This window comes from Natator depressus, chromosome 8 (genome assembly GCF_965152275.1).
Source record: "Natator depressus isolate rNatDep1 chromosome 8, rNatDep2.hap1, whole genome shotgun sequence".
NCBI lineage: Eukaryota > Metazoa > Chordata > Testudines > Cheloniidae > Natator > Natator depressus.
In genome coordinates this window covers 3,172,294-3,186,132 of record NC_134241.1, presented here as the reverse complement: position 1 = coordinate 3,186,132, position 13,839 = coordinate 3,172,294, and the positions used below count along the sequence as shown (strand labels likewise).

General features: G+C 48.8%; 1 protein-coding gene across 1 annotated transcript in view; it reads right to left on the bottom strand.

Moving 5' to 3' along the window:
• The window catches only part of ADAM19 (ADAM metallopeptidase domain 19), a 48,585-nt gene extending 35,120 nt beyond the window's left edge, over positions 1-13,465 (bottom strand). Inside the window, exons 1-3 of the mRNA XM_074960218.1 lie at positions 13,372-13,465; positions 11,498-11,586; positions 7,820-7,890 (exon numbers count right to left, since the gene is read on the bottom strand). Of these exons, the coding sequence (XP_074816319.1) occupies positions 7,820-7,890; positions 11,498-11,586; positions 13,372-13,465 (254 nt within the window). The remainder of the gene's footprint in view (positions 1-7,819; positions 7,891-11,497; positions 11,587-13,371) is intronic.
• Between the last annotated feature and the right edge of the window lie 374 nt (positions 13,466-13,839).

The window sequence follows — 13,839 nt, the reverse complement described above, 5'->3', positions numbered from 1 at the left end:
GTGTCAGGAAAAACAGGGCATGGGCGGAGGAAAGGGTCCGTGGGGCTGGGAATAACCCTGTCCCATGCTGATTCCTGGCCATGGTTTCAAGTGCTGGGGCGATCTGAGGCCTGCCTAAGTTAGAGTAGTCCTCAGGCTGCTCTAACCAGCAGAGGGGCTGGCTCTCAGCACCCATACTCACTCCTCCCTGACCTGCACACATCAGCTCCACTCCAGAGCAGCCGACTTCCCCGTGCTGGAGCTCGGATGCTGGCTGGAAATAGGCCACTGCCAGTTTTCATTGAACAGACATCCTGTGGAGCCGGGTCAGCTCTGAGCAAAGCAGACAAGCGAGCGAAGGCCTGGCCCACTGCCACAATGTACAGATGTCTTAAAGACTCTGTTCTGCTGAAGACCAGCTTGGAGTGATCTTGGACCAGGGCAGCTCTGTCAGTGATGTCATTGTTTTAAACAAAGGGTCCATCTTAATGCCACTGAGCTGCTGCATGAACGGGCCTGCAGGGAAGGCCTGGTGTCCTCATTCAGGGGTGTCTCTGGTTTGCTGTCTCAGACACAGCGACAGGGCAGGTCACGTATTCAGTGAATGAGGCTGACGGCATTTTGCAGGAGAAGGCAGCATTATGTAACGGAGATGGGGCACGGGATGCAGGGAGCCCCCTGCTGGGAGGCTGGTTCCTGGGGTTCCCTGGAGAGCGCTGCCTGCAGCCCGGTCAGCTAAACAGAACAGGGAGAGAATGGGAGGAAAGACTGGGAATGAAAGACTCCCTTCCCTCTTCCTTTTCTTGTCAGATCTCCAGAGAGCAGCGGAAAGCAAGATAAACGAATTGCAAATAGATGACAGGGAAGGAGGCCCTGGGAAGCCCCTAACTTCCATTGGAGTCAACACTTGGCAGTACTGGGGCTGAGATAAGACGTGGGCTAGATAGGGGCTGAATAAAACATATGGTGGGAGATTTTCCAAGTCGCCTAGGAAGTTTAGAGGCATAGTCACATTAATTTAAATGGGAATTGGGGTTCAATCCCTAAGTGGCTTTGGAAAAATCTCTGCCAGGGTTTCCACAATAAATTGGTTTTCCGGTGTCTTAGAGCCAGTAAAATATTTACAACAGGCAAAATTGACTAGCACAGTCCTGTACCGTGCTGGGAACCTTCACTAACCAATGATCTCAATGGGAGGTGCTCAGAAATGATATACTCAGAGGTCTTCAACTAAGTTTGGCTGGGCTCCAGTGGATGTCCATGGTTGTCCTTTGAGATGGATGGGTTCTTCTAATGAACTCAGTGGAGCTAACAACTCAGTTGGGGATCGTGATACAATGCCGTCAGTCTGCATGGGTAGGTGCCATTTTTAAAATAAATACAAATATCTTGGATGCATGAACACAATTTTTCAAAAACCAAAAGCCAACAGACAGGCCACAAATCTCTTGTGGGAAATGTCAGCTGTTTTCATTTTGGTCTAGTGAACGACCGAAGAGAGTCTATAACCAGATTGAGAGCTCTGAATTTTTTCCATCTCTCTCTCTTCTCAAATAATAATAAATCTGCCCAAACTGATTGCCAAGAATATTTTGGGGTGGGAGGGATTCGTTTCCCTGTCAGGCTTTCTACACCAGATTTGTCTGCATTTGGGGGCTATTCCTCCTTTCACAGAGTGGAGCCACTCCATCGACTGCAGCAGAATCACACTATTATACCAAAGGAGACTTTGATCCCTCTTCGCCGGAAACTTTGCTTAAAATCCCCCCAACAGAACTTATTGTGAGAAACTCAGACGGCCCTTCCCTCTAACATCCAGCCTGGGAGTCATAATTGTCAGGGCTGCTTTTTAACATCCAGCTGCAACTGGAGAGGGAAACAAGTAAGCCCCTCCGGAGCCCTCTGGGTAAAACCGGACACTTATTCAAATAGCTGGAACCCACCAAGGCTCTTTGCTGGTGCTGGTGACTCAGATGCTCATGAAGTCTGAAGCCAGCACATCTCACTTTCTCAAAGCCCTTTCCTGGGGTAATGAGAACACGTTTATTGCTCTGGCAAAATAGGCTTGAAAGGGGAGGCGACTCTCCAGCACTGAAGGTAAAACTCAGCTGCCTGTTTCAGGGTATTGAAGAGACTCCTCTCAGCCAGGTCAGTGACATTTGGGGTGTCAGTGATATTTGGGGTGGAAGAGCCATGCAATGAAGTCACGCCTGCAAAGTCAGCAACACGTTCCGCTACACTTCGCAATGGATAAGGCCAACATACAAAGAGGAAGAGGACAGGAAATGGATTTCCTGGCTGGGAAGTCGTGTAATCACAGCAGCCAGGGAACAGATAATTTAGAGGGGTACGTTTCCTTCTCTCCTCCCCCGCATTACAAAGAAATCACTAACCAGTCCAAATGAAAGAGGAGGAGGAAGAGCAGCTGCATGTCTCCAGGTGCCAACTCCATTTTCCTAATGGTAAAAAAGCTCTTCATGAGCAGGTCAAATGCTTCTTGCCCCTTGCCTCCATCACACCACCCCTCATCTCTCCCCCCAATGCAGGAAGCCATTAGATATGGATAGTGTGTGGACACAGTGTGGAAGATCTGGAATATCCATCCTGCTGGGAGGTGGACAAACCCCTCTTGGACAGCAGTCACTGAAACAAGTATTGTAGAGGCAGGAAGTGACAATCAACCAGTGACCCCCAGCTTCTTTATCTGACAGCTCAGAGCATCAGATACAGGCCTCCCTTGTTATTTCAGACTCGGAAATGGTACTGTTTAGAGGTGGCATGTTTTTGCTTCTGAGGTAAAGGAGTCTAAAATTAGATCTCTCTGTTGGGCTGGGAGCCTGTGAATTCTGTCTGTGCTAGGAGGTTAACTGCTCTCAGCCAGCCGCAGTACATTTTGGCTTCCATTGCATGGAATTTGCCTTGCACGTGGTTAAAAATGCCCTTTGGAGGCCTGATGCCGTTCCCTTCATTCAAACAAGATGCCTCCTGAGGTCAGCAGGAGCTTTGTCTGCCTTAGGAATATGTGATCCAACCCGCTGTTCCCAGCACGATGCTGTAGCTGCACTACAGCCAACCAGGGGGCAGGACAGGGGCAGAAAAGCTATGAGGATAAAGCTACCACGGGTCTGAAAGGCACTTCAGAGCTGCCATAAGCTATTGTGACTCCCTCCATGGCTCAGAGGGACTAAAGCATCCCTGGCTGGCCACTCTCCTGGCAGCTTCTCCCCAGCAGCTGCAGGCTGATGTGTGGTGAGGAAAGGCAGGACCCACCACTGATGGTCCTCAGCTTGGGTGGATATCTAGGGCACCAATCAACCCCCTGCTGTGTTTGGCAGCCCCTTCTCCTCCCTGTCCTTTCTGCTTGCTGCACCACCTCCTCAGAGAGGTTCCCTAGAAACTGGGAGCCCACAGTTGCAGTTTTCAGGTAACTATGGCTGTCCTGGACCCTCTCCCTTCCCTGGGAGACTGTCATAGGATGGCCTCTCGGTGCGGCCCCACCAGTGCTCTGCCAGTCATCCCTTCCTGGTGGGAGAGGGCTTTGAATCCCACTGTTCATATCCCATTACCCCATCACAGCTGCCCTCCTGTAGCCAACCTCGACAGCACAAGTACAACCCACCTCAGCTTTCCCTTCAAAGGAATATCATCTCTGCCTCAGGGACAAATTCAACCCCTTTGACTCACAGGTCCCTCGGGGTAAACACAGATCCTCCCACAACCTCAAAGCCAAGACCAGATGACAATGCAGAAGCTCTTCGATCCCATTCAAGGGTCACATTTCCCAGTTTGCCCACCCAAGAGTCGTTAACCAGTCCCAGGGCCCCAGTCTCCAGGCTTTTCCCGTGAGAGTTCCAAGACCCACTTCTCTCCCTTGTGTCTTCTCCTGGAGCTCCCAGTCATGTCCCCAGGGAGAGGGCTCCCCACAGTGTGTCACTCCCCCCAGGCCTCCTTGCTTATCAGTCCTATCCCTGATCAGGGGAATCTTGCTCCAAGACAAACCCTTTGTTCCTGGGCTCCTCCCATTGCCTCCATTCAGGTTTTCTGCCAGAGGGCTTTCTGCAGCATTCCACCTCCAGCCCTCCCAGCCCATATATCCCACCCCTGCTCATCAAGAGCTCAGAGCCAACGCCTTGCTTCTGGGTCCAGCTTGCATTGACCAAGCTCGTCCCTCCCTTCATCCCTAGGGGCCTCTGCTCAAGCCTTCCTGCAACTGGGCAGGGGTCCCCAGCTCTAGCCAGTCCCGTCCACCAACAGCTTCCATTAGAACTTGTCAATCACAGCTCATGGCTACTGCTCTCCAGCAGGTCTCCTGCAGCGCTGTCCCGCAGGCAATTCTCGGCTGCTCCTTCTGTCTCTCCTCTGTTCTCAGGCAGCTCTCACCTGCCCCTTCCTGCCCTTTCCACTCAGGGGCCTCCTCTGAAACCCAACTGGGAGGCAGGTGAACTCTTAAAGGGGCCAGTCACCCTGTGACAGAGACTCTCTGGAAACAGGACAGGGAGGAGTGTTTTTCTCCCCTACAGCTTTTCCTGTTGCCAGGTGGGAAAACAAATTAGTCTCCGATTTGCACAACAGAAGTATCAGCTGTTCTCCCTGATAGAGAGGAACCTCCTGCCACGCAGACCTGCTACATGACAGTCATAGGCTCCAAGGTCAGAAGGGACCATTGTGATCAACGTTCGTAGCTTCTCCACTGCGCTCCCGTACACCCCTCTCTTCAGCTCAAAGCTGGTTCTTATTAAACACAAGTGCCTTTAAAAAAAACAACAACTCTGTTTTCATCCAAGGTTTAGAATGCAGATTCTTCCGTTCCTAAGCCACAGCCAAATGTATGATTGTTCTTATAGGCATCTCTCCATATATTTCTCTCTCCATGCAGTCTTGGACCTTCCAATCCTGCAGCTGCAGGATTTGAGTGTTTCAATGACTTATTGAAGCAAAAAGAAAAAAAAGAATTAAATGGCACTAGGGGATATTCTCTTGCTATTGCTCAGCTTTTATACGCGATGGCCTAGCTTCCTCTGGAACTAAATCATGGTTCTGCCTTTTTCATACTAGCAGGAACAACAAAATGGGGCTGTTCGGTTTTAACGCATGAAGCCTATACTCAGGTGTATGGAATCCACAGTCAGATAGGTGCTGAGTTCCTTACAAAGTAAATAATAATGTAGCATGTTAATGGGAACAGATGCAATATCCCCTGGTTTACATCTCCGGGGGATGAGCACAATGTGCTCTTCATAAATGTGACATCAGGGACGTGGCACAAACATTTCTGCCATGCAATACAACTGTTGCATTCAAAACCAACAGCTCTGTCACAGGCACGCACCAGGGAGAAGAGGAGGCTTCATTCCTTAATGCTTGCAAAGGGCTGTAGTGTCTCAGATGGAAGGTGTCTTATTAGAGCATCCACAACATTCCTGAGGACCCCACTTCTTCTGCCTGCTTCATCATTCCTTCTTCGCTGCTGTTGAATTCCCCTATAACTCATTGAAATGACTTTGAAAGTGACATCCAAATAACAGCTCTATTCTCAAACACCTCCCAGCTGCTCACTGAGCCAGTATCCTGACAGCTATCCCTTAAATGTATGTCTTGTTGCCTGTTCTCCTGTGGGTCTCGGCTTCTGCCTCTGACTATAGGCCTGAGCCTTCACTCCATGCCCAGGAAAAGCTCCTCTGAAGTCAGTGTTAAAGATGATTTTGTATCCTCAATATTTTCTGTGTGCTGTGTTTTTATAAGATCTGTTCAAATAGCAGGACTTCATAATGCCTTGTGTGTTTATTGATCCTGCTAAGCCAGCATGCTCCCTGATGGAAGTGTGTGTATGTGTATCTTGCTGAATGAAAGCCTTACCTCAGGAAGTAAACACAATAGCAAATGGTGTGTGATCCTCATTCTGTTTACTAACACATGCCGAGAGCCAGACCTCTGATGGAAATAGCACAGCACAGTTCCCAGGAGGCACCTGGAGGTTATGTCATCATACGCTGAATTAATCTGTTACTTGGATTTCTGTCAGGATTCTTTGCTTTTGCCAACTCCTCCTGGACTGTGAATAAATTCACCTCCGCAATACTACAACGCACAAATGCAGCAATAGGTTGAAGACCTGACAGTCCAAGGAAATAGACCTCACTGGTTTTGTCCTACCCACAGTAGCAGTTACATAATGTACAGCATTGCTTCAGAGATCTCTACTCTACTGATCACACTTGCTCCACCGTTCATTTTGCTTGTGTAGACAGGTCTTAGCTAGGAATAGCAGTACAGTTTGTTCCCCTCTCTATGCTTTGGTACTTTCAAAGCCCAAAGATGTTGATAGATGAAATATTTATAACATTTTCTGTTAACACAAGTGCAGAATTGGCCCTAGTGTCTTCAGTGCTGAAAGTCCCAGCAGCTTATCCTTAGGATATAGCCTTTCACAGAAAACCCTTCCCAGAATCTACTTTCATTTGATCACTCATCTGATTTCAGGTACTGCCTTACACCATGTAAAGAGAAGCTGGGCCCCCCTTCAGACTATCCTGCATATCAGTTATGTTTGTATGTCACCATAAACACTAATTACAGTTGTATATCCATATTGCGGCATTTCCTTGCACTCTTAGGGAAGGAGAAGAGTGATCCTAGGTTTGACTGGTCAGGGATGTCTGCACTATATACTTAAATATGGTAAGTAGTATTATTCCAGGGTATAAATACATTAGTGGGTACTAGGAGAAAAAACACTCAACTGGAACTCAATATATAAATCTGACACAGAAAGAAATCCAGCATCAAAGGATTAAAATTGGCAAGGGTCAGTTATATAAGAAAAGTCTTAGCTGCTCTTCCACCATTAGAATCTAATCCACTTGCCTGGCAAAGGATCTGGTATAAAAAGTAGCAAAGAATCTACATCCAAACTCCAGCAGCAAAACCATCCTGCCTACCTATATCCACTGGTAGCTTCATTTGGATACAGTATTCTTCTTCGCTTCCTATCCCAAACGACTATATACTGTTGCTGTGTGCTGTTAACCAGCTGCTGTGTTCTACCACAGAGGTGGCTGAACCTCTGTAGTCAGTGCAAGTGAAAACATTTCTTTAGGCCACTTTAGGATAAGTGGCATTAGAGAAATATAAGTTTCACTGTCATTCCTCCTAAGAGACCTGGAGTGGAATCCCTTATGAGTAACATAACATACAAAATCCACATGAGAGCTTTTTACTGATAAAAAAACATTGAGTCATTTGGTGAACAATCCAGCACACTAACATCAGGTAAAGAGTAACAGGAAATTATTGTCTAGTTAACGCAGGTACTAACTGTTACATGGCATGGGTTTATATACAGTGGGCCAGATCGCCAGCTGGCATACATTGACAGAGCTCCACAGAAGTCACTCTACCAGCTGAAGGTCGGACCCAGAGTACTCTTATCATGTATAAGAGTGGCATGCATTTCCCCCACTTAGAGTATGTCTAAACCACAGCCGCACACTACGGCACGGCAGCTGCAACATAGACGTTTCCTACATTGACAAAAGGGGATGGTCAATTGATACCGTTAATCCATAGCTAGGTTGAAGGAAGAATTTTTCCATCCATCTAGCTATGTCTACAGTGGGGGCTTAGGTCAACCTAACTATGTCGCACAGGGCATGACATTTGTCCACAGCCCTGAGCAATGTCACTAGGTCAATCTAAGCTTTAGGTTTAGACGAGCCCTTAGGGTGTGATCCAAAGTTCAGTGAAGCCAACAGAAAGAGCTCCAGGGGGCTCTGGATCAGCTCCTTATTCATCATCTTCGGGAGCAGACTGCACAGGGCATACAATGGACAAGCACACTTACTCATTCTTCTCAACATCCAGGATGAGCTCTCTCCCCTCGACTGTCATCTTGACTTCGGCTTTGAATGGGTGCTACATGCAACAGAGAAACTGCCCATTACACATACAGCATGATCATTGTGAATACCTAAGTGTTCATCAACACGGCAATTACTTTGTTTGCAAGTGCAAACCTCCCCTTATTCCACCCTGCAGCGTTGAGCACGTCTCCCGCCCCTGCTGTGCTCAGTAGGCAGAGACGGATGGAGGTGGAATGCTCAGAAAGAAGAATGATGTGTTGTTACTCCTTTGGAAATATGGACAGGACCCATGCCTCGGAGCCCAAGGAATGCTGGGTCACTGGAAAAACATCCTAGCACGATTTGCCTGATACAGAGCTGTGCTTACACTATTTCTTAGCAGATGGCAGCGGTAATGGTCCAGGAAAGAAGCTTTCTTCTACAAAGTGAAATGGTGGAGAACCACTGGTCTATAGCATGCACAATTTGTATAAAAAGTCTCCTGCCCAGAAAAACTACTCAACATATATTGAAACTGCAGCCCTGCTGGTCTACAACATATGGTAGGCACTCTACAGTCTACCTTTCTAGGATGTACTCAGAGACATGGTTTTCTATGAAGGTCCTAATAACATTTCAAATGTCAATATAGACAGGTCCAAAGATCTGGTGTACTTCTATATTTACAGTATACAGATATATAGCTGTATACAGGTATAGCAAGTTATGTGTATCCCTAGTGTTAAATAAATGGTAGGGCTGGAAGAAGACAAACTGGAGGTGTGCATTGTACACAGGTGAGGTGTATACACCTGCTAGACAGGATGCATTACCTGAAAGGTGTTCCCAGTAACCACTACATTATACTTATTTTCATTATTAGGCAGATACAATTAAAACACAAGGAGGGAGGAGGAGAGAGATCAAGGATATAAACTACAGCCAAGCACCTCATTACTCGATGTGTCTGCTACTACTGACTTGTTTTTTAGTACAGTCTTTTGTTTTTATACTAATTCATACAAAGGAACATGGGGCCGTTCAGCACAGAAACAAGTTTTAAATGACCACAGAGCTGATAAAAATTAGCTGCTTACCAGCAGTGATCTAAAACGTAAAAACTAAATTGACTCAGTACAACTGAGGATATTACAAGACTTTCTCAGTACAACTAAGGATATTACAAGATTTTCTCTTAAAGGAAGTTGCCTCCTAAAGAGACACGAAAGGCTGCTTTTACTGTATTAGAATTTTAAGATAAGGAATTACTTAGAAATAAGAGCGTCAGGTTATTTCCTCATCATTTACTCAACATACAAGGGGATTTCACACCACAGAAACCACGTGAAACCATAAGAGTATTTTAAAGAATTGCTTGGCTGAAACATTCTGTCAGTCAACATGCGTGTTCAGATCCCTTTGTGTTAATCCCAACTCTAGTGTCAATTATAAAAGTTGCCTTTCGTATCCATGAGGCAGGTCTCCATTCTGATATTCTGGTCTTCTGCTAATCCTGTGCCTATTGAAGTCAATGGGAGTCTTTCCTTGGCTTCCATGAATCAGGCCCATAGAGATTATATCCAGCAGATGACATGGGGTTACTGGGAGGCCAAACCCATCCTGAAAACCATCACTCATGTGAGCAGCCTTTATTCCTGAGAGGACTCCCCGTGATATCCCAGGACACTCACTTAGGGGTGCAGCATTCAGGCCCTGACTAGGAATGGATCATTCCCCCTAGATCTGAACATGGGAGGACCATCCTTGTGGAGATGCAGAGGAAGCAGATGAACCTCCATCCATTACCCCCCTCTGCCTTGTACCTTTGGAGATCTGTCTGAGGCTCCAGGAGAGGGCTGGGGCTGTTTCTCCTCCTCCCTGGCACCCAAGGGCGACTCTACTGAGGAGGCGACACAGCCCCAAGCTGCATTACCCTTTCCATGGCCCTCACTCTTTGCAACAGAGTCCTCTTCATGGAACATCCTGAGATTTGCTGCTGGCAGGATAACCCTGTTCGTGTGATTCCAATGGAGCTGCCCTGCCAGACACTGTGGGAGCCTGTAGAGAGCAGGCGTGGAGGCACAGGGCCTTTACGGATCCACTGGAATACATCCATGGTGATCCAACGGATCACTGGGTGTGGGAGTTGGGTGCAGCTTCCTCCATGAGGGAAAACCTGCCTTCCCACACCTGACTAAGATTTGGAGCAAACTCCCAAGGAGACCAGCACTGAGTTATCCTGCCCCTGGGCCTCCCTCCCGAAGGTTTTTCCCACTGGAGGCCACAGACAGCCTGTTACTGTTATCATCAATGGGTGTGTTAAATGGATGCTGGGCTCTTCCCCGAGACAGCTGCATTTCAGTGGTGGGTAAGCAATCTCAGTACTAAGGGCTTGGCTACAGTTGTGAGTTACAGTGCAATAAAGGAGCCCCGGGCGCACTAGTTCACTCCCCGTCCACACTGGCAAGGCACGTAGAGCGCTCTGACTCCGCGGCTACAACACTGCTGGTGCTCCACCTCGGCAACTAGAATAACGTTTGCTGCACCCCCCTGGAGGGCTGCCGCGCCAGTGTGAACGAGGTGTTGCTTTACTGCGCTCTGATCAGCCTCCGGAAACGTCCCATAATCCCCTTAAGTCAAGTGGCCACCCTTGTCATTGTTTGGAATCAGCTGTAGGAATGTGTAAATGCCCTTTGAAAGCTCCGTTTCTGACAGCCGGCTGCTTATCTGCTCCGAGACAAAGCAACCATTAGTGTGGAATGCTGTGTGTGAGAGAGACTTGGGGGTCTGCTGCTGTCTGAAATTACCAGACAGCATGCTGACATGCTCTCAGCCCCCCAAAAACCCACTCTCTGTCCCTCCACATACACACAACACACTCCATGTCACACTCCACCCCAATCCCCCCATTTGAAAAGCACATTGCAGCCACTTGCATGCTGGGATAGCTGCCCATAATGCACCGCTCCCAATGCCACTGCAGGTGCCGCAAATGTGGCCACACCAGTGCGCTTGAAGCTGTCAGTGTGGACAGACTGCAGTGCTTTCCCTACTGCACTCTCTGAAGGCGGGTTTAACTCAAAGCCCTCGACATCTGCAAGTGTAGCCATGCCCATAGTCTAAAGCGCTTTGGGGTCCTTCAGAATGGAAAGTGATATAGCAGCCAGAGTTATTTGTTATTATTGCTTAGGGTACAGACTAAGCTCCGTCTCCAAACCTGGAACACACATCCGCCACAAAGGCAGGGCACAGTCTGCATTCATATTCTGATCAGCAGTGGCTCTCTGCACAGATCCTTATGGAGGTAGGATTCCAGCTTGGAGCTGAGATACCGCGCACAGAGAGCAGCGCTTTATCGCCACTGGGTCAGGGGATCTTATTGGCAGGTCATGCTTAGCCCTTCTCTGTAGCGCTCCCCTGTGGCACCAGATGCCAAGCGGGTGCATTGCAGCCTGTGAGCTTTGGGGAGAGACCAGATCACAGCGAACAGCTCCCCACTATGCTGGTGCGGTTTCTGAAATGCTCCTATAGCCTGCATGTGCCTACAGTGACCGGGCTTTGGTCTGAAGAATTTAAGAGACATCACCAGATCCAGTCAACCATGTCACACCTTGGGTGATAATAGTTGAAAAAAAAAAAATGAAGAGCACCTTTCCTGTCAACAGGGTCATATGCCATACCTTTGCACTGATGGTGGTGTTTCCTGTGGCTTTCCACTGGGGTGTTATTTCTTCCTGGTATAGCTGTGGGCCAACACTGCTGTTTTCTCCTGGGGAGCACAGACAGTTGCTCAGAATCAAAACTCCACTGCAAAGCCCAGCATTTAGGGTTTAATCCTGCCCCATCACAGACAACGGGAGTTTTGCCCTTGACTTAATGGAACAGGATCAGATCCTTCAAAAGACGGCATATAAACAGCAAAAAGCAAGAACTGTTTGAATTATTTGGCCACTAATGTCTCTAAATACATCTAAGCACATTGTTTAATATTAGCAGCAGAAAAGATTTTCCTTATAACTTTTTACATCTACATTTCTGAGAGTACAGACATATACAAGCACAGGCATTGATCCAGCAGAGCACTTAAGCATGTGCTTAAATGTTAGCACATGAGAAATCTGATCGACTTAAATGAGGCTTAAAAACTTCTGCTGTGCTGGATGAGGGGCCATGTGCTCAGCTCCTCTCTGGATCAGGCCAGTAATAAATATACAAACCATGGATAAGTGCAGCTGGACAGAGCAGTAATTGTTGAAGAGGATTTTTAAATAGGAGTTGTAAAAGGCACATTAATTGCTGGAACAAAGATGGAGAAACTCCCTGAAGCACTTAAATAATTCTCTTAGTCTGAAACTAACAGGCATGGCCAACCTGTCCAACAATCCCATAGCAATGCCCAATGGTGCTTTCCCCTTTAAAGCAGGTCTGTCTATTCTTTCCCCTGAGACAAGGCCCGGGTGAGGGGATATCTTTCATTGAATCAATTTCTGTTGGTGAAAGAGACAAACTTTTGTGCTCCACAGACCTCTTCTTCAGGTCTGGGAAAGAGAATGGGGACAGAACTTCTCATGACATCTAAACTCATGGAGTTCTAGAGGGAACCAGTTCTCTTTAACAACTCTTCCAGACCCCATCCAGCCGATCTGTATCATGGAATACTGCCCCAAGTAGAGTGAGCTGAAATACATAATTTGCCGTATCTGTCTTTCCAGCATTTGACTCGGGTGTAAAAGCCCCTGGTGTCAACGCCTTCACAAGACACTCAGAGGAGAGGGTAATCCACTGGGGACAGTGACAGCAAGTGGAAGTGGGAAGCGAATCTTATTCTATTAGGACCCTGTGATTTAGGACCCTGTGATTAACCACCAGGTAAAAATGCCCCTGGGTTTAATGAGACAAGGGGCTATCTGTTGCCGAAAGAAACAAGCTCTGGAAGGCACAGAGCTCTTCCTCCCAGCTAATGTCAATCCCAGCCTGCCTGCAACCTGCTGACCTGCAATTAGGGCTGTCACCCAACCAAGGCTATCATTGCTTTCCTGCTGAGCTGGGTTTTTGCAGCTGGGAGTGTGTTGCAGAGAGAGATAGGAACCTCTGCCATTCCATGCAGCTAGAAATCCCCAGGGCACATCTTGGACGGACCCTGGTCCCAGCAGCAGACAAGACATTGCTTATAACCAGGTATCCCCCAAACCCCACAAACAACAGCAAAAAAAAAAAAAAAAAGAGAGAGAGGATTTTCTATGGGCGCAGCCTGCAGTGCGTGTTCTCTGGGTGTTCTCGTTGATTTGCTAGGAGGCTGGCTGCGCTATTCATGCCGGCAAACCTTCTGTTCAGGGATTGAAGGAGCGAGTGGAAGATATAAAAGAACAAGAAAAGGGGGGGGGGGGAGAGACGGGGAGGGAAGGTGCATTATCATGGCCAGGAGCCAGGGTTAGAATAAAGCCCCACACATTCACCCGACCCAGCCAGCCCCTGGCTCTGGGTTCCCACAGCGCGGATCGTCCCCCCCGGCTTTGAGGGTCCCTTTCCCCGGCATCTTCCCCCGCGGACTTACTTCTCCAGCCTGCGGGCTCCAGGGCGGGGAGCAGCAGCAGCGGCAGCAGGAAAGGAGCCGGGGAGCCCCAGGCTGGCCCCGCAGCCCCAGGCATGGCTCCTCGGGGCGGCTGGCACCCTGGCACCCTCCGGACCCGCCGGGGGCTGGCCGAGGCTCCGCGCCCGCCGGCGCCGCGGATCCCCGCGGAGGCTCGCTCGGCGGCTCGCCGCAGGCTCGGATGCCGCCCGGCGAACTGGCGGCCGCTTCCCGCAGCGCTCAGAGGTCGGGGCCGTCTCCCCACGCCCAGCCAGGAGCCAGCCCCCGAGTCCGCCCAGTGGGGGCGTCCCTCCGCCAGCCAAATGCGGGGCAGCGACCCTGACCCTGTCGCCGAGCCCAGGGATGAGGCACTGAGCCACCCCCAGAGTGGGGCCCTTCAGATGGGGAGGGGGTTGGGTTTAGCCCATTATAGGGCTAGAGGCCACATCTAGG